This window comes from Vombatus ursinus, unplaced genomic scaffold (assembly GCF_900497805.2).
Source record: "Vombatus ursinus unplaced genomic scaffold, bare-nosed wombat genome assembly UNPS02009173.1, whole genome shotgun sequence".
In the NCBI taxonomy this organism is placed as follows: Eukaryota; Metazoa; Chordata; class Mammalia; order Diprotodontia; family Vombatidae; genus Vombatus; species Vombatus ursinus.
In genome coordinates, this window is record NW_020948951.1 from 1,619,575 (window position 1) to 1,645,631 (window position 26,057).

General features: G+C 50.0%; 1 protein-coding gene across 4 annotated transcripts in view; it reads left to right on the plus strand.

Moving 5' to 3' along the window:
- Positions 1-26,057, plus strand: part of NFIX (nuclear factor I X) — a 110,441-nt gene that overhangs the window by 84,111 nt on the left and 273 nt on the right. For 3 of the 4 annotated variants that reach the window (XM_027851148.1, XM_027851149.1, XM_027851150.1), the window contains exons 3-9: positions 6,221-6,283; positions 6,572-6,646; positions 7,258-7,378; positions 7,803-7,939; positions 11,902-12,024; positions 14,667-14,842; positions 21,712-21,803. In XM_027851148.1, the coding sequence (XP_027706949.1) occupies positions 6,221-6,283; positions 6,572-6,646; positions 7,258-7,378; positions 7,803-7,939; positions 11,902-12,024; positions 14,667-14,842; positions 21,712-21,783 (767 nt within the window). In that variant the 3' untranslated portion in view covers positions 21,784-21,803. The remainder of the gene's footprint in view (positions 1-6,220; positions 6,284-6,571; positions 6,647-7,257; positions 7,379-7,802; positions 7,940-11,901; positions 12,025-14,666; positions 14,843-21,711; positions 21,804-26,057) is intronic. The other variant, XM_027851151.1, reaches the window with a different exon arrangement.

Genomic DNA, 26,057 nt, shown 5'->3' on the forward strand with positions numbered 1-26,057 from the left:
CACACACACACACACACACACACACACACACACACACACACACACACGCCCAAACCTTGGAGAAGAAACCAGAAAGACTGAGACTAGAGAGGTCAATGGAAAGAAGAAAGACGAGAGAATGGGCTAAACCAGGACAAGGCAGAATGAGGCCAGGAAGCTATGGAGGAAGAGAGGTCTGGATGGGAAAGGGTAAGGGTGGGCGTGGGGCCTACTCCTTAATGGGGGTGAACCCAAGTTAGAGGAAGGGCCAGGTGCTGGTGACTTCTTGCCAAACCTGCCTCTGGGCTGAGAGGTCTATGCTCCTACAGTGTCTTCTACAGTCCCCACACTCAGAAAGTGGGGGAGTAACAGATCACATGTGTGCAAGTGATTAAAGGAGGCCCCTTGCAGCCCTCTGCCAAATTCTGTTTTGGAACTCACTCCCTAGTAGGCTGCTCAGGATCCGTCAGCCCACAGACACCTTCTCTTTCCCAGTGTTTCTGAATCATACCTGAAAGCTGGAACCCTTGGGAAAGTCTTTCTGTCAGTCCAGGCTTCTGCCTTCATGCAGGTGACCTTTGGGCTAGAAGGCCCTGGCTATAGGAGCATAAGAATTTGAGTTGGAATGTTTTGGAGCTGAATTCTGAATTGTCCACTCCCTACTTCCCTTGCAGGTCCCTGTAGGCCATTCTTGCCCTGTCTGCAATGAGAGACTGAGGCTTCTTATTCTTACCAGGCCTGGTTTATCAGCTCATGGTGGCAGGCAGGTTGATGTTAGGCCAGACACAGAAACACCATTCTTATGCTCTAACAGAGCCTGGAAAAGCATTATGGTACAGCTCTTTAGTTGTGGGACCCAGGTTCAAATCTTTCCTTTGATACTAAAGATAGTTAAATCTTTAGTCAAATCACTTAATCCCTCTGGACCTGAGTTTCCTCATCTATAAAATATGGGTATTAGACATAGACACACTGATTTCCTTTTTGAGCCCTAAATCTGTGACATAATGATGCAGTTAAAGGATCCTCATACCTAGGCCAGGAGGAGAGATGTTAGCTTTATGGCTAGAATCCACTGTCCCACTCCCCTCCTTTGCCATCTCCTCAAACAATTAGGAGTATTTTCATGTGATAAGGCAAACAACCAGGAATATTTTTATGTGATAAATGATTGGGAGTATTTTTATGTGATATGATAGTCCAAGAGCTTGTGGGTAGAGAAGGGAGCTTTCTTCCCTGCCCAGGTGACCAGCTTGGTGAAGATACTGAGCTGAGTCTATATAGGCTAGGCCCCAGAGCAATGGGATAGGTGCCTGTTTCTATGGTAAAGGCTGTAGGGGAGACCTCTGGCTGAGAACACATCCTCTGGGAGCATGTGGACTGTGCCAGGGTGTGGAATTAAGTGGGATAGGCTTTGGCAGGGGGGTGGTTGGGGAGTGCTGAGGGCCTAGGCTGTGGAGGATAAAGAAGGAAGCTGGGCACCTGCCCTCATCATGCCAGCCAACATCCTCCCTGCCCCCTTCCCTTACCCACGGGCCACCAGCTGGCCTATTGTCTCTCAATGAGAAAGCAGCCTCTAAAGTAAAGGAACGGAGATCAGTGTGCCCAGCCATACACACCAGTAGGGAATTGGGAGGTGAGGAGTGTTTGGGGTTTGGGGGGAGAGAAAAAAAGGAAGGGAACAACCAAGAGAGATGGGGAAATGGAGACTGAGGAAGGGACACAGTCAGAGACAGAGTGAAAACCCTCCACCTTTAGAAGCAGAGAATAAAGGCAGAAACAGCTGTTCAGCAGCAAAGTTCCCCTCCTGAGCTATTGGCAGTGGGGAGCAAGCAGGGCCTGTGAACAGGAGATAAAGAGTTCAGGAAAAGTGTTTTCTCTCACTAACCGTGGATTTGTGTGTTTGTTCAGCTGGTGGCTCCGATAAGCCATATTCTGCCAGATAAAAGCCAGAGCTCTGAGATCAGGGCTGGGGAGGGGGTGTAATGAAGGAGCCATTCCTTCCCTCCCTCTTCTTTCCCTTGGCTGCCTTGCCCTTGGCCTGAAGGGTCCTCTATGAGCTGAGACAGAGAATGGGATGACGCAGGTGGGCTGGGAACCCCTTCCTGAAGACAGACTATTCTTCTCAAGCAGAACCAGCCAGGGCCCCAGTCTCCAGGGAGGAGAGAGCAGGAACATTGCTTCTTAAAAGCCGGGGAATAACTAGGGAATGCCACCCCAGCCACTCTGGACCCACTCAGCAATGTGTAAGCATGTAGAAGAAGCTTGCCTATGGCATCCTCGTGTCACAGAGCCAAGTCTGATCCACACATTGAGGGCGGGAAGTAAGAGGGGAGGAGAAGGGATATCATTACTCAGGGGACCCAACCCCTAAGGGGTGCTAAACAGCACTGCTGGGGTCTTAGAGGGAAGGATCTTGGCATTGCTTCTAGGACTACTCTGTTCTAACCCTTCAGCCTTTCCTGAAGGTACAGAGAAGACTTTCCCACCTGTCACCTCCCATCCAATGCTGGAACCTCAATTTCCCTATCTGGGTAATGGGTCTCATATATTTAACTAATTTAGGTCTCTAGTCCTGGGGAATGCTGGGAGCAACTAGGTGGTGCAGTAGATAGAGCACTAGGCCTGGAGTCAGTAAGACCTGAGTTCAAATCTGGTCTCAGGTACTTACTAGCTGTGTGACCCTGGACAAGTCACTTAATCTATGTCTGCCTCAGTTTCTCCAACTGCTAAATAGAGACAATAATAGCACCTATCTCTTAGAGTTGTTGTGAGGACAAAATAATATTTGTAAAGTGCTTTGTAAATATTAAAGTGCCATATAAATGCTAACTTATTAGTATGCTGGATGTATTAATAGGGCCTTCCTGAGAGCAACAGCCATGTCCTCAGCCCTAGTCGACCAAAAGGGTGCAAATGGTGTATTCGGCTGTATCTAAAACAGGGACACAGACCCAGCTGCCCCTAGGTTGGCTCTTCAGCCTCCCTCCCGACCCATACCATGTCCAGATTTTCAGTCTTTTGTCCTGGGGCTCAGCTCAGCATCTCGGGGGCTGGCGGCTGTCAGCATTGTGGGGACTCTGGCCGGAGCCGCCAGCAGTAAGATGGCTGCCAAGGTTTAAAATGGCTGCCAGAAGCGAACGGGAAGAGAAGCAGAGGGGTTCAGACTAGTCGGATCTGCTTTTAGTCTGGGGGAAGGAAATATCCCTCGCCCAAACCTTTACTCTTCGCCTTTCAATTAAAGTAACAACAATGACGACGATGACGATGATAGTGCTACTGGTCATATTTATGGGTAATTTTCTAGAGGAGAAACGATTTCTCCACTGCTCTCTTTCCCAAGTTCCCTGTCTTAGAATCCCTGCTTCCTTCCCTATCCCTCTCCCCAACTCTGTTTCTTCCTTTTGTCTTCCTGTCTCTGGGTGTGTGTGTGTGTGTGTGTGTGTGTGTGTGTGTGTCTGTCTGTCTGTCTGTCTGTCTGTCTTCTTGGCTTCACCTGATGATTTTGGAATGGAATGGGACAACTCAAGCGATTGTGCCTTCTAAGGGGAATTTCAAAGCAGCTCTGGGACGTTGGAGTATGACCTTTTTGGTCTCCAGCTTCATGGACTTTTCCGAGTTAGGTCAGGAGGTGGGCCTTTTTTTGAACAGAATGTGGGCCATATCTGCTTCTTCCCAGGGCTCCCCCTTACCCTTTTCCCCACAAAGCTACAACTGTATTGGCTCCTTTGGTGGACAAAGGCTCCATGTCCTCTACCATAGTTGACTTGGAGGGGATAGAATGATCCTTAGCAGCTTTATATCTTTGTATGTAACTCAAGCATCTTTGCTTGGAGGCCTTCTGTTCCTAGGTCTGACTCAGGCCTTTAGACTGCCGTTGGGGCAATCTTTGTCCAGGCCCATGGAGCCATGAACCTAGGCTTGTGGGAAGGTGGAGATGAGCTACAGAGCCTATGGTCTGGGAACCAATCTTTTTTTTTTTTTTTTTGAGGCAGTCAGGGTTAAGTGACTTGCCCAAGGTCACACAGCTAGTAAGTGTCAAGTGTCTGAGGCTGGGTTTGAAACTCAGCTCCTCCTGACTCCAGGACTGGTGCTCTGTCCACTGCATAAGGGAATCAATCTTGAAGATCCTGGAGGAGAGTGGTGGTTGTTGTGGTGGTAGGCGTAGTGAGGAAACTGCCCCTTATGGTCCCACAAATACCTAATAATAACAGTAATCCTTTAGCCAAGCTGGTTGGAGCTTAAGCTCAGATCCAGGATGAATCATGTAAGAGTTGAAAGAAACTTTGCAGGTCAACTAGACCAACCCATACCTAAGCCAAGTAGGAATTTCCTTTACAAAATCCCCAACAAATGGTCATCCAGCCTCTACTTGAAATCTTACCAATCTATCTTACCAATAGAAACTCACTAGCTATGGAGGCAGCCCATTTCACTTTTGGACACTTTCTAATCCTAATTTCACTTTCTAATTATTTAGGAAGCTCAAGAAGTTGAAAATTAAAGTGACTAGAAATCTATTTATTCCTACTTTCCCTTAGCATTGTACTTCTCTAGATGAGAAGCTACCTCTTCTAGGCAGCTCCTTTAGTTGGATTCCTCATTAAATAGGACTTTTCCTATAGGCTCCTTCCAAAGCATAGGAAAGCATACAAATAAGTGGCCCTGTAAGCAGCTGCCTCTCCCTACCCAGTAAAAGCTATGTGGGAGGTAGGGGCCCAGGGTTGGCACAGTACAGGTTGGTAGGATTGGGGCATAGTCTTTGCCCTTCACTGTGGGCTGAACCAAGTCAGGGAAACTAAGATCTAGATTCTGTAGCGATGTCCAGCTCCAAGATGTAGAAGGGCCTTTCCTTCAAGAATACTGGTGCAGACTTCCCTTACCCTGGAGTATTTTGGGGTTATTAATCACAGCTTTCCCCTTCTGTGGTTGAAGTAGGAACTGGCCCCCTTCCCTTCTTCCCACTGTTCTCTCCCCCCAGCACTTGGACCTGGAAGGATTATGGTGGGGCAGTAGTCTGCAGGCAAGCCTCTCCAGAAGGAAAGTAATGGAATGTAGTGGAAACATTAGATTTGGAGTCAAAAGGCCTTCCATTTATTGCCTATATGACAGTGCTACTAAACCTCTTGATGGCTCAATTTTCCTCATCTGTAAAATGAGGAAATTGGATTAGATGATCTCTAAGGTGTCTTCTAGCTCTGAATCTGATGAGAATCCCAGGATTCCCTGCCTTCCAGGATCAGGAGTCACTAACGTGAAATTCCCAGATATCAGACCAGAAAGGGCTCTGTAGTTCTCTCCCTCTCGGAGAAATCCCACCCCCACACACCTACTGACAGCCCAGTACCAATCTAGCTTTGTACTTGCCTTAACCTGACAACTGGGATTGGCCTGTCTGCTCTTGGTGATCCTCATCCCTTCTCAGAAGTGTCCACATTGCTTCTCTCTATATGCCCACCCCCAACTGGCCTCTGGCTTCCCTGCTTCTTTAGCTTTCTGCCAACTGCCATGCCCAGGCGGGCATTCTGGAGGTCCCTGTAGTGCCCCTGGCACACAAAGCATTGGGGGATAGTGGGATGGAGAAGGAAGGGGGCTTTCCCAAGCTCAGCAAAATATTCACACACACACACACACACACACACACACACACTATCCGTGCCTCTCTGAGAGCTGTACAATAGGACCCTTGTGTCTGAGCTCTGAGCAGCTGTGGCACTGGGGCATGAGACAGCCCCAGACTGGCTGGCACAAAACGGGCAACAGTGTCGGGGGCACACCTCCCCCCTCTGGGTTGCCAGGCACTGCCTGCAAGCTTAAAGGTGAAAGGGTAGGGTGGGGTAGGGTGTATATGGGGGTGGGGGGAGGCGGGCATGAAAGAATGGCTGGGAATGGAGTTAATTAATTAAAGGAGCATCTCATCTGCCAGCCAAAGGATGTGGGGGATGGGGACTCCTAAGGCCTCTCTAGCTGTGGGAGGAAACCTGGTCTGGGAGCTGAATTCTTTCTCCAGCTTCATCCTTGTCGTGGTTTGAACCCCCCTTTTTTTCTCTCCTGACCTTCTTCTTCTGAGATCTCTTGGAGTTTTCTCCTCTGCTGACATTTGGGCCGTGGCTTCTGGGTGGGGGTGGAGTGGGAATGGGGAAGAGGGAGTTAGGATTAAGTTATTCCTGGGTAGCCTGATGGTCTGCCCTGGGGTGAAACCTGAGCTTAACCCCATCTGCCCCTTTGTATCTCCTGGCAGAATCCGGACAATCAGACAGTTCAAACCAGCAAGGAGATGCGGACATCAAACCACTGCCCAATGGTGAGTCCCTTTCCCCTTTCTCTCTCCCACTCATCCCTGACCTGCCCAGGTCTACCTTTGTCCTTCCTTCCACTTCCCCTTTGTCACGGATCTCTGGGTCATTTGGAAGAACCCATGAGTCATCTGGGGCACTCCACTTCCCATGGCCCCAACACTATCCCCTCCAGGGCAAACTTGGAGGTCAAGGCATGGGTAGAGCCTTGAGACTCCACTGGGAGGGGAGGCAAGAGATGCCAGAGTCCCCTTCTCTCCCTATCCTTGTCTCACCTGTCTTCTTCTCCCTTGTAGGGCACTTAAGTTTCCAAGACTGCTTTGTGACCTCTGGGGTCTGGAATGTGACTGAGCTGGTCAGAGTATCACAGAGTAAGTGAACCCCCTTCCTCCCAGGCCCGGAACCAGGCTGATTGAGGAAGTTGGGTTGGGAGGGACCCCGTTGTTGCCCCCATGTTGAGTGACTGGCCACTGCTATCCTTGCTCTGCAAGGTTTGCGGAGAGGGCAAATGGAGATCTCTCCAGACAGAGGCTTCTCTCTCTTCTACCCCACACAGTCACTACTCCCACCCCTTGCTATGGTAGGTCTTATTCCTTCAACAGGAGTCAATTCAGGGCAAAGCTATATAGACTCTGAGGAAGAAAAAAACTGGCCTGGTGCCTTAATCTCTACCACCATGGAGGAGAAAATTTGTACTCGAAAGAGTTTGTCAGGAGGGAGACCCTCCTCACCCAGGGACATGGCCCTGTGCCCATGGTTATCCTGGGCCTCCAACTGCAGAATGGGTCCGAAGCTCTTGGTTATTGGTTATTCCTAGAGAGTCTGATTAAAGAGAAGTCAGCCTCAAGCTGGTGGAGCCTCCCCAGTCTTCTCTGACCCAGAAGGTACCTTCTTGCCCTAACCTCTTAAAGATAGGATGCCAAAAAAAGGCCAGTCTGTCTTGTTCTTTCCGACCTCATGGTCTTCTTTCTTCCCCATCTAGCTCCTGTTGCTACGGCGTCAGGGCCTAACTTCTCCCTGGCGGATTTGGAGAGCCCCAGTTATTACAACATAAACCAGGTGACCCTTGGGCGGCGGTCCATCACCTCCCCTCCTTCCACCAGGTAAGTGTGGCCTTCAGTACTCACTGAACTTTCTGGTCTTCACTGCCTTTCTGTCACACATCATCCGAGGCCTTTGGCATGCCTCAGGGATAAATTATGAAAAATGAGGTTATAGACATTGGTGCCTATTAAGAGTTGGGAATGGTGAGGTCTTTTCAGTTTCATAGGGATGCCAACCCCAGGCCTGCATGTGCCAGATAATGTCAGAAGGCATGGGGATTGCTACCTTTCCCCAGTATATGCCAGTATTGCTAGGGAAGAACCCTCCAAATTCTAGGGGTTCACTCCAACTCTAGCCAGCTCTTCCCTTCCCCCTCCTCCCTACCTCTTGGGAATGGGTGCCTTTCTAGGAAAACTAAGACTGACTTCCTGGATTCGGTCCCCATTCTGCCCCCTTCTGACTCTCTTTCTTTCTTCCATTCAGCACCACCAAGCGCCCTAAGTCCATAGATGACAGCGAGATGGAGAGCCCCGTGGATGACGTGTTCTACCCTGGGACAGGACGGTCCCCAGCAGCTGGTAGCAGCCAGTCCAGTGGTTGGCCCAATGATGTGGATGCAGGTACAATTACCTTAGCAATGCCCTACCTAGAACAGGGAGTCAGGGACTAGGGAGTCTAGGCTAGTCCTAAATTGGGGTGAACTCCCTTTCCCCTTTCAGTCCCAATAAGTTCCACTTCAGTAAGAGGCTTAGGTATATACAGCAAAGATATTCCTCTTCCTTTCTAGCCTTCCTGCATGCTCCCTCTGGCTTTGCCCCAGGGAGCCTCACATTGCCAAGTTTGGGGTGCTCTCCTCACCCTAGCCTTTCCCAATGAGAGCCAGGCTAGGCAAAAGGTATGAGGGAGAGTTCTGCTGCCTCTTTGCCAGTGAGCATTGCTCAGTGATCAAGATGACATGGAGGGCAGGGACCCAAGGAAGGCTACCCTCCAGCTTTATATAGTGAAAAAGTTTTCATTTCTCTTTCAGTCCCTCCCTTAGCCTCTCTGTTGCTGGCTTTTTTCAATCAAATCACCACCAATTCTATGGTTCCCTTTTCACTGCACAAAGTACTCACTTGTAGAGAAAACAGAGGAGCCCAAGAGAAAGGGAGAGAGGGTAGAGAGACTCTTAGATCAGACTGAGGGGTTTAGATAGAAGAGAGGGTCTTGTGAAGAACCCATGGAATGAGATAACCATAAGAAAAAATGAACCGCTCTTAGGTATTTCCCTCTGAGTATTCCCAAGGTAGGGAGACCCTATCTCTGAGCTACCCTACCCCCTACCTTTCCTTCTGAGGTCAGTTGTCACCGTCTGACACTCAGACCTGAAGAAATAATGGACTTCTATGTATGTGAAAAGAGGGTCTGTGTGCAATGCCTCTAAAAAGGCATAAAAAGGTTATACCTGTGCACATGTGGGTGGGTGTCTGTGAGTATAGACTTACGTGTTTGTAAGGAGGGCATATATACAACACCTTGGTGCATGTAAGGGTCACATATGTGGGCATGTTTGTCCCACAGGTTGTGAGGTTAGAGTTTTATAAAAACTGGAGCTGTGTGTAAAGAGTGAATGTTCAGGATGCCTCAATAGGAATGTGTGAGCATGAGTGCATATGCGAGGAGGATGTTGGCATGCTACCTGGTTATACTGCATTGTGTGGACATGTATGTACCTTGTAAGGAGATTACATGCCTGATGTCATAATGAACATGTAGCTTGTGTGCTTGTGAATAGAATGGTACCATATCTCAATGTTTGTGGGCAGGGCAGGTGAACATGGTCACATGGTGACCATGTGTAGATGTGTAGATGAAAAGAGAATAGTTGCGCAATGTTTGGATCACAGATGTGGTCACATGGGTGTAGATGTGAATGTTCTTGTGTGTATGCACAATCCCTGGATGGGTGGGCTCGTGAGTAGGGATACCTGGGTATGTACGTAGGTAAGGACATGTGAATAGTCAGGCCTCTCAGTGGTGTTGGTTTTTGTATACAGGACAAGTTAGGGACTTACCTGATGGAAAGCCCTGTTGCTTTGGAATGTTATTTGCCTTTTATAGAGCTTTCAAAGTGAGGAATGGGGGCCAGATAAGCCCTGTGAACTAGTCTAGGTTGGCTAGACTGGGTTAGACTGGGTTGGGGTCATCCTTCTTTTGAAAAGGATTTAGCGGATGGGGAAAGGAAAGTTGGGTGCTTTTCTGGGTGTTTTCTTGCTTTGTCTTTCATTCTTGCCTCTTTACCCCCCCAAACGCAAGCTCTATGTCTCAGTTTTGTTTCGTTTTGTTTTTTGCTCCCCAGAATGGGAAGATAAGTGCTTATCTTCATGTCCACAGAGGGGCTTTGAGATCCTTAGGCTCTTCCCAAAATTTGCCCTGTATAGGACAGCTGCTGTTCTGGAGTGGTTCCTGGGGCCCCCTGTGGACTAGGCTAGCCAAAACAGGGGTTCTGGGTTCTTGTCTTGAGAGAGTTGATGGGAGTGAGAATGAAGGGAGAAATGAGACTAAAGAAGTGGAAAAGTAATTGTAGAGAATGCGCTGGGTAGGCTAGAGGGTCAATGCCAGTGAATGAATGTATAAATGAATGAATGCATGAAAAAACATTAAGTGCTAGGCAGCTGCTCCTCTCTGGATGATAGAAGTTGTCCCATGGGGAGGGAGAATAAGGTAGTAGTGCCCTAGTGACAGTGCCATGAAGTTGGCATTGGACAGGCCATCCCATGAGACTCTGAGGTAGTGAGGAGTGAGGCCCCCCTCTCTGCTGGGCTCTTCTCTAGCAGATCTCTCCTTTCTCCCCTGTACCAACATTCCTCTTGGTGTGCTGTGTTTAGGGCTGAGGATTCTCCAGCCTGGCTAGTGCCCCCCATCCTCCTGCAGCCCCTGTTTCTGTGGACAGATGCCCTCTAGCCCTCAGCTCCTGAGTCTCTCCTCTTCTTCCCCTGCCTTTCTCTCTCAACGACTCTATTCATGTTGTTCCCTGTGCTGCTGACAAATCGCCAATTAAGCAGCCCAGCTGCAGGACCAGGAACAGCTGGGGAGGTGCTGTGTGGCAGTGGGGACAGCTGTGCACAGCTGGCGGGAGCTCCCCCACCCCCACTGTCATGCCAGCTATCAGGTGGCACACAGCTGCCACCAGATAACACTTCTGCTGGTGACTGGGAGCTCTCCTCCTCCCTTTCCTTTCCATTCTCTCCCCTCTCCCCTCTCCCCTACCCCACCTCCTCTTCTTTGCAGTCTAGATGACTCTCACATCCCTTCAGCTTGGCTGTCCCCTGAAGAAATCAGCCCTAGAGCCTTTGGCACCTCTTTTTTCCCATTCCCAATCCTGGCACCTCTAAACTCACCTCCTGCCTCCTGTGCCCCTTGTCACCAATGCAAGAGTCCTTCCTGCCAAGGGGGAAGGCACTGCCCCCAAGCCATGCAGAGTAGCACCTGCTCTAACCTGGCGCTATTCAGACACCGCACCAGCTAAACCCAGGGACATCTGTAATTGCCAACCCCAGAGCTGTTAGAATTAGGGACAGGCAGGGGGCTCTCTCTGCATCCTTATTTTCAGCTGGGTGGCAACCCCAGAATCTAGTGATGACGCCTCAGGAGAATGAATAGTCCATTATGTGTGACCCAGTCATTCATCTCCTTCCTCCATTCCTGAGGGCAGTAGTTCTGACAGGCTTTGCCCCAGCTTTATCTGGTCATCTGGGAGAGTGTGTGACAAAATGCTTTAAATGTTAGCTGTCCTTGTCCTTGATGGTGTTTCTTTTTGCTGTTGTCATCTGAGGCCTTGTCCAGGGTTCCCTCTAACCTAAATCCTACCCTTCCTTGAGGAACCATGGCCTCAAGACTACTGTGCACTCCCTTTTCTGCACCCATGCTCAGTAAGAACAAAGAGAGACATCTGATTTTGGGGTTTCCTTGATTCCCCACCCTCTCTCCAGGTCTAGGCTGCCGTCATACCCAGGGTATATCAGGAGGGAGATAGTAGGAAAAAGACAGGAATGGGAAACAAGGTGGAAGGGAGTAGGAGGGATGCAGGGTAGGGGCCCTGGCCACCTTGTCCCTGTGAGCCCCATTCTGGTTTCTTCCCTCACCCCCAAGACCTGCTCACCACCCTCCTTCCTCTCCCTGCCAACCCTGTGGGACTTTTGCCCTGGCTCCTGGAAATTCTCCTGCAGGTTTCCCCTACAGGTTTTTGGGTAGAAAAGTGGTAAGCCTCCTTCATACCTTCCACAGTCTGGGCACAGGGGTCAAAGTAGGCACCATTCTGCCTGCCTCTTTCCCAATGTCCAGATGGCACACATTACCCCATAGCTTGGTGTGTGGAGTGCCTTCACTATTGTCTTATAGGCAGGGTAAAGAAAGCAGGAGAGAGAAAGGGTAGGGGGAAGCAGGGCATTAACAAAGACCTTGGGTTTGGGTAGGAGTCATAGGAGGAGGGAGCTGCTGGGCTTGCCCTTCTTTCTCATGCTTCACTGCGCCCTCTCTCACCCCCACCTTGCCCTCAGGCCTCTGCTAAACCCACCCTATGTTGCTGGTTCCTCCCCCCCAGGCCCGGCTTCTCTAAAGAAGTCAGGAAAGCTGGACTTCTGCAGTGCCCTCTCCTCTCAGACCAGCTCCCCGCGCATGGCTTTCACCCACCACCCGCTGCCCGTGCTAGCTGGAGTGAGACCAGGTGAGAACCGAGGTTGGGGAAGGGGGGGAAGAGGGGGCGGCTGGTGGGAGGGGCGTGGGGGATAGCCCCAAACTGTCAGGGGCGTGCTCCCTCTCCTCCCTCCTTCCCTCCGCCCCGGCTCTCTCGGAGTAGGCCAGGCCAGGGCAGCAGGGCATGGCATGGGAGTGGTCCCAGACTGGGAGTGGCATCTCTCCCCTCCCAGCTTCTTGAGTAGGCCAGGGCAGGGAATGGGGTCTGGGGAGGCTGCGGGGAGGGTTATGGAAAGCAGCCTTAAACAGCAGTGCCTCCCCAACTTTCATTCCCCCAGCCCTCTGAGGGGGTCAGTGGAGCAGCCCAAATTGGCAGTGAAATCCTTTCCCCACTTCTCCCTTTCTCTTTGAGTAGGGCAGATCAAGACAGCAAGGAAGGGAGGGTGTAGGGAATCTTCTTGTCTGCTAGATGAGGCCTACTAGATTTCCCTGTCTGCCCCACCCCTTCCTCTTCCGTCTCAGAGTGGCAAAAGGCAGAGGCTCTTAGTGGGGCAGGGCTGGGGATTCAATATAGTCCCCCTTTCCACTTTCTACTGACCTGTGCCAGGAAGTTCCAAGGTCATGAGAGGCTAAGCAAGGTCCTGAAGGGAAGGAGACAATTGTTTTGGATCCAGGTTCATTCCCCAGAGGTCCCCGTCTTCCTTCGTGTTTGAGGATGAGTCTTCTGGTTACATTTGGATCGGCAAGGACGCGCTTCATTTCCTACGACTCCTTCCCCCTTCCCTTCCTTATCCTCTCATCTCCTGGCTGAGTCTTAGGCCCATGCTCCTCAGAGTCATCTTAGGAAGGCAATGTGCATATATTCTATGTATATGTGTGATGAGAATGCTCCCAGTGAAAGGGACGTAACCCTCAGGCCAGCCCTCTTAGTTCTACCACTGAGGGTTGCTGTGCTATCCTAAGTCATGCCAGCTCTGCTGCTTTCTGTCAGGATGACTTTGGGCAAGTCACTTCCCTTACTGGACCTCAGTTTCCTCATCTATATATTGAAGGGATTGGACTAAGTGATCTATTAGGTCCATCCTAACCCTGAGCACTATGAACCTATAACCATTTTTCTCACTCTAATGGACAAGACCTGGGAAGGGACCACCAGTGACCAAGGCATATAGGCTCTTTTTGAGGAGAGTGCAGTCTGGCAGGAAGTCAAGAGTAGCAGAGGGTTCATAGTCAGTCTTTTGTTCACTTCTCACTGCTCTGATGGCACCAGCAACCTTCCGTCTAGACTCTGGAGACATCCTCGGACATCCTCTTCAGGGCCTTCAGTTTTTTCTTAGATGCAAGCCCAGCCCAAGTTCTGGTCCCTTCTGAAGAGCAGTGGAAAGGATGAGGAGTTTGGTTCCTTGTAGCTCTCGTTTCAGGGTTCAGGATCCCCTGGCTAGGAGCCCAGAGGCAGGAGAATCCAGGACAGGCAGAACTCAGACTCAGGGAGGGAAGGAGAGAATGTGTCTGGGGGGAGAAGGGTCTGAAGGCAGCCCCCTCCCCATTATCTTGGGCTCCAGACTCTGCTTTTATGAACTCCAAAGAGAAGCTAAATCTCCTTTGCCCCCTAATGAAACTGAGAGCAAAAGCTAGTTGATTAGAAACAGACGGGGAGGGGGAGGGGGAGGCATGGAAACAGGGAAAGGCTAAGGTTGGGGGGGGAGGTGGGGGGAGCAAGGAAGAGTGTGTGTGTGTGTGTGTGTGTGTGTGTGTGTGTGGTATATATGTATGTGCCTGTGCTTGTGTCTGTGAAGTGTGTGCATATGTCTGTGAGAGCTTTGCATGTGTGTTTGCATCTGTGAGGAGTGTACCTTTGTGTAGTCATTGCAGCAGTATATGTTTATGCCTGTGAAGGAGGGCTGAAGCACATGTATGTGTGCCTCTGACATGAGAATGTGCCCATGAGGTGTAGTAATATTATGTATGTGTGGCTGTATATCTGGGGGGGAATGTAGTTGACTCTTGGGCAACATCCATTATCTCCTGATCAAATGAGGTCTTTACAAAGCCCTCAACACATTACCTAGCACATATGGGCACTTAATCAACTCTTATTCTCTCTTACTAAGGCCTACTCCAGTGCCTCATTGGGGCATGGAGGTGGGCCTGGGGAGCCTCAGCTCTAGGAGGGCTGTCATGTTTGAAAGGCTTTGTATATAGGGACAGTGATGACCTCTCTTTGTTGTCTGAGAATCAGCTTAGAGGCTGTCAGCTAGGCAAATGAATTGTTCAGCCATGGGGACTCTCGGAGACCATTTATGAAATTGTAGAGGGGCTGCAATCTGTGTTTGTGGGAAGTTCTCCTTTCCTAAATCAGAGATCTTTGAACTAGTGGAGTGTCTGGTGTGAGATGGGACTACAAGGAGAAAGTCTTGGTATTTGTATGTGGCTGCAGGGTTGTGTCCATATACATAAATGATAATGAGCACAGGTCTGGAGAGATAGATGTGGAGTACAGGGGAGTAGCAGCAAACCATTTTATCAGCCTCCTCTCCCCCAACCCTTCAGTTCTCCATGCGTTCCCACCCCCAGGATCCTTAGCCTTCTGCCCTGCTCCCTGGCCCCTACCCCTTCAGCCCCGCCATATCTATGCTTCCCAATCCATGATTTCTTGTCCTGTGGTACCTACAGGGAGCCCGCGGGCAACAGCCTCTGCTCTGCATTTTCCCTCGACCTCCATCATCCAGCAGTCGAGTCCTTACTTCACCCACCCGACCATCCGCTACCACCACCACCATGGCCAGGACTCACTGAAGGAGTTTGTGCAGTTCGTGTGCTCGGATGGCACAGGCCAGGCCGCAGGGCAGGTGAGCTTCGAGGGAGCCCCAGAAAGCCTGGGTTGCAATCTCATCCCTCCCGTCTTGCTGTCCGTCTGCTGTCTGTCTGTCCGTCTGTCCATTCGTCTGTCTGTCTGTCTATCTTCCTGTCTCTTGGAGCCAGTAGAGAGACTTGTGAACCCCAAGATCCACCTAGAGGCCGGTCAGTAAGGAGCCAAAAGTATCCTCAAGCCCGACTCAGGGGAATAAGACAAGGAGAGGAAGTATTTGAAATCTAGCCCTGTTTTCTGGGACATATCATATAGTGCCCAGCTATGAAGGGTTAGGACTTTGGGACAACCTGACCCAACAAAGGGGTCTTCTTCCAAAGGAGCTCCTTGTCTAGCAGGCTCCTCCCTGGAGCCATAGTCTCATCTCCTTACTGGAACATTGGGGATCAGAAAACAGTGGTTTCTAAACCACTGTGCTAAATGCTAAAGCCATAGCTGGACGATGCCATGTGGCAGGGAGAAGGTTCTTTTTTAGGGGGAGGCATAGCCTTTAAACTATACCCTTTCATTTCTGCTTCTCCATTACAACCCAATCCTTGACAACTAAAGAGTCCCCACAGTGGAGAATTGGCCCCATTTAGGGCCTGGAATCCAAGTAAGGGGAGGAGGAATCCAGGAGGCTCCAGGTTCAGAAATATCCACTAGGTTGCCCCAAGGTATCTCAGAGCGGTGCTCCAGTACAAACATGGTTAGAGACAGAGGTTTTAGAACCAAGCCAGCTCTCTTTTCACAGAGTTTAACCATAGTTTCCACCTTATTCCCCTCTTCTCCCAGGTTTGGCAGGATGGGCAGTGAAGGTCGTTAACACTCAATGCCCAGGTCACGCCACCTCCTCACCTCTTGACTCTTCAGTTTCTAGGTTCCTCCTCACTCTCTTCCCATTTTCCTTTCTTTCTTATGACCTCTTTACTTCCCCCTCTTCCCTTCCCATCCTGTGAGGGTGTCTGTTGCTGATTGTGTAGCTCACTCCTTGGCACTGGCTTTCCTCCCACTCCGTTCACCTCTATCTCCACCATTAACCCCCAAAAGTGCGGGTGTCTGGAGGGGAAGAGTTCAGATAATCCTGATGGTTTCTAGTGCTTTCTGCCAGTGCTTGTTTGGACTGTAGGGCCATAGGGTGCCAGCCATCCTACCTCCCAGTCCCAGAGGAACTCAGAGCCAGGAAAATGGATCCTAAAGAATAGTGAACCTTGTCTTCTCATCACTGGAGGCTGCTGTGCAGCCCTACACCTAGCCCTGGGATTGACAGGGATAGAGACCAGGATCTGTTTGGTCCTGCTGAAACCAATCCCAGCAAGGAGAAGTGCTGAGAGTAGAGTGACTTCAAGATAGCTTATGAGGCTCTGGAGATTCTGTTCAGTCTAAGAGTCTCTGGGCCTGTCCCCATGTCACTTATAGGACTAGCTTGACTTTTCTAGTGTCCTGCAGACCAGAATGGCCCACTAAGAAGCTCTAACCCAGTAGACTGAACTTAGGTGTGGGGGCATCATATAAATGGCCCTTCACCTTAATCATTTTTCCTCTGTGTTGACTGTTGCTAGTCAGTCCCATCTTGAGTTGAAAGCTTCTGTTGTCTTGGGGGTAGAGGATTCTTTCCCTTCAGCAGAATCAGGCTCCTGTCCTGACAGTGACAAGCATGGTTGGGAAGAAGGCACAAGGATTCAAACAGACACAGCACCTGTGCTGCAGCAGCCCAGCTAGGCTGGGGGATGACCTTGAGATTCAGTGGGTAAGGGTGGCCTCACTTTTTCAGGGCTTGGGGGAAAAGTAGTAAGAGGAAAAAGCATCACTGCTTGGGGTCTGCAGGAGCCTCTGAAGGCAGCTGTGGCAGGGTATCCAAAGCCTCCCCAGAGAAAAGGATGCTCTGCTAAGGTTATCATAAGGATGAAACCAATGAAGTTGGTGATGGGTGAAAGGCCCAAGGCCATAGGACCTACCTAAGGGAGAGAGAGAGCTGTGTACAAGCCCTAGCTCATAAGGCCCAAATGGAGAAAGCCCAAGGCAAAATGGAAACACAACTTGGAAGAGCTCTCGGAAGAGGCCATAGGAAACTCTGCCCCCGCCGCCCCATTTGAAACCTCTTTCAAAAAGAAGTGAAAAAAGAAATAATTGAGAGAAAAAGAACTAGTTGTGCTGGTTTCTAGAAAAGCTTGCATATTTACCAAAGATGCTTATTGTGGCCAGATTAACAAAGGAGAGCTCAGTGGAAAGGGTATTGGACTTCTCAGAAGGCCTGAGTTCCAGCTTTTACTAACTATTGGACCTTGGGCATTTCCATTCTGCTTTCTAGATCTCTGTTTTCCCACCTGTAAAATGAGTGGATTGGATAGGATGAGCTCTCGCAGTTTGTGATTCTAGAAGCGGAACAGAACTAATTGAAAATTATTTCTAAAATTTGGATATTTTCAAATGATTGAGCTCTGATGCCAGGTTCAGGTCAATGGGATTCAGAGTTGTCAGTTGTTTGATCGAGATGCTGAATGATCCTAAAGCTCCCTTCCAGCTGTAATATCCTATGAAATCCTATGTGACAATTCAACACACATTTATTAAGCACCTGCTGTGTGTAGAGCCCCATATTGGACAAACATGTTGGAAGAGTAGAAAGGAACAAATGTTATGCGTATCCTTCCCAAAGTGTACTTGGGGCCACTCAGCTGATTCCTGTGAAGTTCTTGGATCCAGTCCCTGTGAATTAGGCCCTGATTAAGGCAGTTCTGGGGAAGAACCAGACTGGCCTGTGGCTGTTAGGCCTCTCTGAAGTGCTTAAAGCTCTATAAAAATGTGAGTTATTATTATTGTTATGATTATTCTCTTACCACAATGGGATAAGACTGGGGAGACAAGGCAAAGCAACAACTGTTGTATCTCAGGAACATTTGTGATCCATTCTGTGTTTGTCCCTTCACATTGAAAAGCTTTTCCTCTCTGGCCTTTTCTGTTTGCCTGGGGAAGTGGGGAGTTAGTGGGAAAGGCAGAGTTCCGGAATGACCGTCACTCACTTTGTGGGGCTCAGGTCCAGGACTTCCTAGCAGTGTTCTCCACTTGGAGAGCGGAACAGAGGGTATGAATTGGTTACATCCATCAGAGGCTGTCGTTTGGCAATTGTCACCCCGGAATGGACGGGCAGAGTTAAGTTGTATGATTCGGTAGGCTGCCATTCTGAAGTATTCAGGGTCCTATACCTGTACAAAGAACAGAGTAACACTGTGCTGGATGAGGTGGGTGGGAAATCCCAATCCTAAGAACATTCCCCCCAAATGCCAAATCTCCCTTAGCCACAGTCTGAATGGGACTTATCAGTGTAGTAAGTTCTGGAATTGGAAAAGCTAGCAGGGCATCAAGCTGTCGTAAAGAATTAACCGTGAGAGAACCTGAACGTCACCCTTGCCTCGATACATTCCAGGAGGAAGAAGAAGGGCATAGATTTGAGTAGCTGTTTCTGGAAGGAAATGCTGATTGAAGCTGGTGGTCATGTTGCTAGAAGAAAGGATGGGGATGGGGTAGAGAGGAGATGGTCAGAATGTTCTCCATCATCTCTGTGGATAGAGCAAGTCAGGGTGTGTCTGGAACAACTATTGGAGGAACTTAGGTTAGATGGAAGGAAGCACTTGATTGGAGGCTTTAGACACTGGAACTGAAATGTATGGATTTTCTTTTCTGGACAGTGTTTAAGGGTAAAAGACAAAATTATCTTCACCGGGCAGTGTAGGTATACTATTATCTAGAGGACTTCCATGCTGTGGGGTGGGGATGAGGAGGTGTCAGAGTTTTCTCTTCTCAGGATTTCTCCTTAATGTGGACATCTGCTGAGGGTCACAGGCATGGAGATCACACTTCCCTCTTTCCAACAGGCCCAGATCCAGCTAGGCCAGAGGAGCCTAATGGGGAGGGACTTGGGGGTGAGTTGTGGAGGGTGCACAACACAACGCCGTCTTTTCTTTTCACAGGAGACAATGTGCAGGAGCCATATATTTATCCTGGTGCAGCTTCATTTATCGCTTTTTACATAATATATCAAAACATGCATTTTGAAAATTTCCTAATTAAAACATTTTTCCAACCAAGAATGACCGATAACCCAACTGAACCCCCAAACTTAAAGGAGGAAAAAAAAGAGCAACATCTGAGAGACCAAAATGAGAAACTAACCCCCTGCCCAGCCCAGCCCAGCCCCTGCCCCACGGAGGAGACAAATACTGCATCTTTAACGAGGGAGCCAGTGCTCCAGCCAGCGAGGCTGTACCTCCTAAGGGAGCCGCCAGCCCCAGCTCAGGGAGCGTGTGTCTGTGTGCCATGTGATGTGCGTTCATACGTCACTCTATTTATGTTGTTCGCAGCCTAACGGTAGTGGCCAGGGCAAAGTCCCGGGGTCATTTTTGCTACCACCGCCGCCTCCAGTGGCCAGACCTGTGCCCCTTCCTATGCCTGATACCAAATCCACCAGCACTACCCCAGACGGCGCCGCCTTGACTCCTACATCACCCTGTAAGTGGACGATGAAAAACCAAAATCAAACCAAAAGTCCCTGGCCCACCAGCACCAGTCAAATTACCTACCTGAGAGCTCCAGGACACAGCACAGAATCCCAGACCAACCGTGGCCTCCACCCAGCCAGCACCCCCACCAGACTCCCCACTGCCTGCTGCTCCGGGCCCCTCCGGGGGGCGGGAGGGGGCACGGGCCAGGGCGGGGCTGGGCCAAGGGGAGCTGGCGGGGAGGGAATGGGGGGTGGGTGCAGCCATCCCATCCTCATGCGTGATTGCTGTTTTTTTTTTCTTTTTGTCTCCTTGTTCTTCCCACCCCCGCCCATGCAACCCTAAAAACAAAAACAAAAACCCACCACCAAAAACAAGCAAAAACAAAAATAAAACAAAAAACCAAACATGAAACAAAATCCAGTCTCAAGGCAATCCTATCACCATCACCTTACCACCATTCCCTCTTTACCTCACCCTTCATTCCGTAAGGCCTTTAAAGATGCAGTACCTTCGCCTCCTCACACCCTCACTCCTTCAGTTTTACATTTGGTTTCTCATTGTTGTTCCTCTTATTTTTTCTTCCCTCCACCTCCCCTCCAGCTCCCAACACCCATCCTCCCATCCAGAGGTAGGGGCAGAGAGCCCTGAGCCTCACCCCCCTCCCCTCCCTGAAGTTTCCTAAGCAACAAGAAGTTTTGGCAAAGGGAAGACCAAGTCAAAAGGCATAGAGGGCACGTCTGGCCCAGAGACAGGGAGAAGATTCGAGGGAGATAGAGATGGGGCAGTGGTGCCTATGGGAGGAAAAGGAAGGGCACATTCAGCAGACTGACTGTCAAAGGTGGGCTGGGAGTCTCGGCTTTAAGGCTTTCCTGTAGACTGTAGACTCTAGACCGTGGTGGGGCAGAGGCAGGCTCATTTCTCCATGTTTTTCACTGGCTTGTTGGCCTTTTTTATGTCTCTCTCTTCCTTTCATGGTTTTGGTTCTTTTGTTCTCCATCTTCTCCATGTCTTCCCCTCGTTTCCATTCACCATCCAACACACAGGCTTGGTCCTTGGGAGAAGGGTGGGAGAAGGTACACCCTGAATTATCAGGGCGGGGGCCTCTACCAGAGAGAGATGGAGAAGAGTTTGGTGAGCATGTGGTCTCTGGTGTGTGTCTGGTAAGGGCCCAATTCAGGCCCAGCAGTGGAAAGCAGGTGGGGACCCCCGTTCCAGTGCCCAACCCTAAACACATTTTTCTCTTTGCCCTTCTGGGGAGACAATAGGCAGAAGCTGACATAAGTTTCGGCACCCCACATCTACACAGCCCTCCCTCTTCCTTCCCTATACTGCTTCCCAGTAGTATTGTCTAATCATGAGCCCTTGCAATAGTGGCCCTCAATCTCAGGTCCTGAGGATATCAGGACCATTTGGCCTGATTCAGCTTGTCAGTTCTAGAGAATATCATAGTATTAAACTCAGTCCCTCCTGGGAGAGGAAGAGTCCACGTGAGTTGTAGGGGTAGTGAGCTTGAGCTGAACTGGGCCTTCTGGTCAGACTCTTTTCATACCTTTGCTGGACCCAAATCTGAGCTTCCAGCATGGCTTTACCTGACATTGCCCAGAACTGCCCAGAATGTAAAGAGGAGCAGTCCTGGACTAACCTTGAAGAGTAGAGTCTCCTTTTTGGGTCAGACCAAAGATTGTCTCACTAGCTCCTGGTGTGGAACAGGCTGGGAAGTAACCACAGCCTCAGTCTATGCCAAGGGAATCTTCCCTCTTGCCTCATGTTTCCCTAAAGCCTTTTGCCAGCATAATGTTTGTCACAGTAAGAGGAGTTGTTTGTGGGCCTAGAGGAGCACCTGAGCTCCCTAGACATAGTGCCTGCCCCTAGTGCCCATCTAGTGGGTGAGGCAGGAACAGGGGGGACATTGGAACTGCTAGAGAGGGAGCTGGTATTCCAAGCCCCCTCCCCCTCATTCTCCGGGACCCTCAGGACAGGTGTGATTTGGGGCTTAGAAGTGGGGTGGGAGGGAAGAAGTACAAGTGTGGCTGTGTTATATTATAGTATGCAATATGAGTATAAATGTGCATCTGAGAGAGACCATGAGTGTGTGTATGTGTGTGTGTATATGTGTGTGTGTGTATGTGTGTGTGTGTGTGTGTGAGATCTGGGCAGGGGGAGGCCCAGAGGACATCCTCCCCTCCTAAGTTGGCCCCTATGGGCAATGCCTAGCTGGAAGGGATGGGGTGATAACATTTCCTAACCAAGCCTCTCTCTCTCTCTCTCTTTCTCAGCAGCCCTCGAGGGCAGTGTCCGGGTAGGGGGGACAGGGCCAACTTGGACTTATCAAGTCTCTCCCTTTCTCCCTTCCTTCCCTCCCCCGCAGCATTCTCAACGACAGGCGCCTCCTCTGCCAACCGGTTTGTCAGCATCGGACCCCGGGACGGCAACTTTCTAAACATCCCACAGCAGTCTCAGGTAGGAGGGCTCTGCCCATCTGCCCCTCTGCATCTAGGAGGCCAGGGAACCGGCCAGCAGAATCCAAAATGTGCTGTCTTGGAAATCAGAGGGCCTGGGCCCCACCTGTGGCTCAGCCACACTGGCCGTCTGGGCTCAGATGCCTTGTCTGAGTGTGTCTTGGGGAGGAGGGGGTTGAACTCCATGACCTCTAAGGCACCTTCTAGCTAGCTATAATCCTATAGTCCTAGGCTCTTTCTTGAGACTGTGACTGGGAAGTGGAGAGAGGATGGGGCTCCTCTAAGGAAAGGGAGAGTAACCCAGTCTTTTATGCCCTATCAGGAGCAGGGGGTCTGTGGTCAGGAAGAAGGCAGAACCAGAGCCTGGGCCCAGGGTTTCCCTCCTCCTGGCTGAGCTTGCCTCACTCCCCAGGCAGGCCCCAGGCTCACAGGCTAATCAGCTAATTGGCTAATTAGCCCTGGCAGCCCAGGCCCTAGGGGAAGGCAGCCAAGGCCACAGTGCTGGGGTTGGGCTGACTGGATGGGGAAGGCTGGGAAGGCCATGAAAATCTGAACTTCAAGGCCTTAGGGGAGGAATAGGCCATTATACCCCTTGACTCTATTCCACCAGTTGGCTAAGCTCTAGACTGGAGAGCCGGGGTTCAGGACCCTCCCCACTTTCAGAGTTTATCAGCCTTATAGCATGTCCTGTCAGTTGAGACAGAGCAAGCCTGGGTGGGCTCCAGCCTACCCATCTCAGGATAATAGCCTCTTCCCCCAATCTCCCAACTGAGTGCTATTAAGGAGAAAGGGAGCCTGCCCTCCCCCCAAAAAGCACACACACACACACACACACACACACTCACACACTCACACACTCACACATTGAGTCTCTTCAGTATTCCATGGACACTCAGATGGGATGGAGTTTGAGAAAGGCCCTTGGCATAATGAGGACCAACTTCAACCCCCCTCCCATGCCCCTGTCCTTCACTTCAAGGATTCCCTCCCCCAACACACACAACACACTGCTGCTATGCACATACCAATCTCCTCTTGACTTTGACACAGTCAAGTCTATTGGAACTCCACACACACACACCCCATGGAAGATTTGTCTACCCTTCCTCTTGAGCCTTGTGAGAGACAGAACAGCAGAATCCAAAGAGAGGAAAAAAGAGAGTGGGTGAAGGATAGAGGCCAGTCCTCTTTCTGCTAAAGCTCAGTGTCTTTGCTGCCAGGCCTGCAACCAGAGAAAGTTAGTTGAAATTTTATGTGGTTTGGGTTCCCCCCCTCCTTTCTACCCCCCTCAAAAAAAAAAAGCCAAAAAAAATGCAAAAAGAAACAACTTTGTCAAACTTCAGAACTTCAGAGCTCCCTAGCGGCAAGGAGGGGAGGGGAGCTTCAAACCCCCCTCCCTGCCTCCCACCCCCTCTCCCCGGAGTCACGTCTGACCCGTCTGGTTTCCCAGAGCAACCAGACATGATGTAACACCCAGATGAACTTGAACTTGGGGGTGTTGAGAAGAAAAACAATGGCCCTGAGCAGGGGCTGGAGCCAGCCCCCTCAGCTCTGTGCCAGGGAGGCCGAGAGAGCCCTGCTGGCAGAGTACCGGGAGAGAGGGGGGAGGAGAAAGAGAGAGAGAGAGAGAGAGAGAGAGAGAGAGAGAGGAGGGCGGGCAGAGGAAGAGAGGCCAGTTGGGTTTCCACATAGCTCTGGACTAGGCAGAAACAGAGGGTGGCTGAGTGGATCCCCTCCTGCCTGCCCAGAGTCCTGGGGCCTGGGCTGTTCTGACAGCACTCCAGGGATGGCTGAATTGTACCCCACCCCCACCCCAAATTCTCTCTTGCTAGTTATCTGGCTTCAGTGTTCTCAGAGCCAAGTCAAAGTTCTGAGAAGTTTGGGAAAGAGTTTCCCCACTAAATATTCACATAGGACAGGGGGTGCTGGCAAGTAGGTGTCTATGTTTGGGGAGGGGGTAAAAGAGCAGGACAAACTGTAAGTCCCTTGGGCTTGGGTCTGTGCTCCGTTGGTTAAAGATGGGGGGGGTGCTGTTACCACAGTAACCAGTGACTTTAGCTGATCCCCCAGAGCACCAGATGGAGACAGAACAAAAGAGTGAGGAAAGAAAAGAGAATTCCAACAATTTGCTCTCTTTCCCCAGGCAGTGCCTTGTCCCATGTTTTAATCAGTTGGGGGAGAGACAAGGAGGAGTGTGCAATAAGAGGCTTCCATTTAGGCCCTCAGATTCTAGTCCCTTGGGGGAGGGGTCAGACCCCCTACCTGAGCCACCTATTAAATGCCTCCACTCAATCCCTGGCTCTGAGACTGAATCCTCCCTCCCTCTCTCCCTCATGGATAAAGCTATCCATCCATCCATCCATCCATCCATCCATCCTTTTATTCATCCCCCATCCATTCATGCTTCCATCCATCCATCCATCCATCCAGCTGTGTACTCAGTACAGGAAAGGCCATTAAATCACACACCTCTGGAGATCTTGGCCTATTGGCTCTTTGCAGAGACATATTTCCTTAACTGGTAGCTGCCCACTACAGTATTGCCTTCTTTGTCTCCAGCTGGGACTGGTGACTTGGTCCCTGTGACCTGAATCTAGAAAGATACTTGGCTTTGGGATCTCAGAGGGGACCAAGACCCAGAACAGTGCTGAAATAGGACTTGAACCCATACATCCTAGGGTGACGAGGAGCAGTGTCCTAAAGTGGAAAGAGCAATGGCTTTCTTTTCATAGTATCATAGGATCTGCATTCAAATCTCAGCTCTGTCACTACCTGTGTGACCCAGGACAATTCACCTTCTTTCTCTGTGCTTTGGTCTTTATCAGTGAAATGGGGGGGTGGGGCTTGGGGACCCTAGATGATTTCCAACCTGGAAGATCCTTTCTACCCTCAAGTTCTTTGATTCTAGCAATAAAAGGGTCCTAGTCAGGCCCATCTTTCCCTTATCCTGCTTCTTTACATAAGGAACTCCTCTAGGCGTACAACCCCCTCAGTGCTATCCCTTCTCCCTAGATGGTCCTCCTGATCTATAGTCAATTTCAATCAATCAGTCATTAAACATTTATTAAGTGCCTACTATGTGCCAGGCCCTATGCTAAGCTGGAGATACAACAAGAGGCAAAAGATAGTCCCTGACCTCAAGGAGCTTGCAATCTAATGGGGCAGGCAGAATGACAATGTACAAACTTAGTTTCTTTCAACTTTCTCCACATGTGCTGGTATCAGGAAATAGATATATGACAATGCCCATCTGGTCTCCCCAGATTCCCAGTGAGGGCTTCTATAAACCCAGCATGGCGGAAAGAGTCCTGGGGACTTGGGTTCATTTCTTTACTGTGACTCTTAAGATATGTGTGACCATAGAATCATAGTTCTAGGGATGAAAGGGGCCTCCAAGGTCATCTCTTTGAACTCCTTCATTATACATTTGAGGAAACTGAGGTCCAAGGAGGGTAATCTTCAAAAGAGGTAGTCATCTTCAGAAGCAGAATTGGAACTCAGGTCCTTTGAGGACTTTCAGTCCTTCAGAGGACTTTCTGCTCTGCCATTCTGTGTCCTTAAACAAGTTACTTGATACCCTCCATCTCTGCTACCTTATCTATAAAATGGGAAACTTACATTGCCTCCCTCACAGTGTGGAAAGCACTTTATAAGCTACATAAGCATTAAAGCACTATAGAAATATGAATGACTAGTAACTAATCATTCTTACTCATCAGTTATTAATAAATATGATTAGTTGTTAAGAAGCATAATTATGAATTAAACATAGAACTTCCATCTTTCCCCTACCTGGAGAGTAGCCCCATGATTAGGATAAACTTCTAAGCTGACCCCAGCCAGGGTACTTGAGGGGGAGTATAGTAGCCCAGAAAGCATAGGTATTCTTCTCCCAGCCCCTCCACAGACAAATGAGCCAAAGGACTAAGATACCCACAGGAGAGTGTGGAATCCCTTGCCACCCACTGCCTCCTCTTCCATAGAAGGGTGAGAGGACTGTAGCTCTGTGCAGTTAAGGGATTGGGGCGGGGGAGATAAGGAGGTTTTGTCTATTGAGGACAAACCTATAATTCTATTTGCTCTTGGGTGCTGAAGCCCACGAGGCAAGATTTTATGGGAATGTAGTGCCCCCTGCTGGCTAATAGTGGGAATCACCCATTCATGGATTCCCAGAGGTCCTGAAAGAGGAGGATCCTGGTGCAATTGAGGGGGAAGCAGCTTCACTTGTGCAAGCAGGCGGCTGCAGATGGTAACA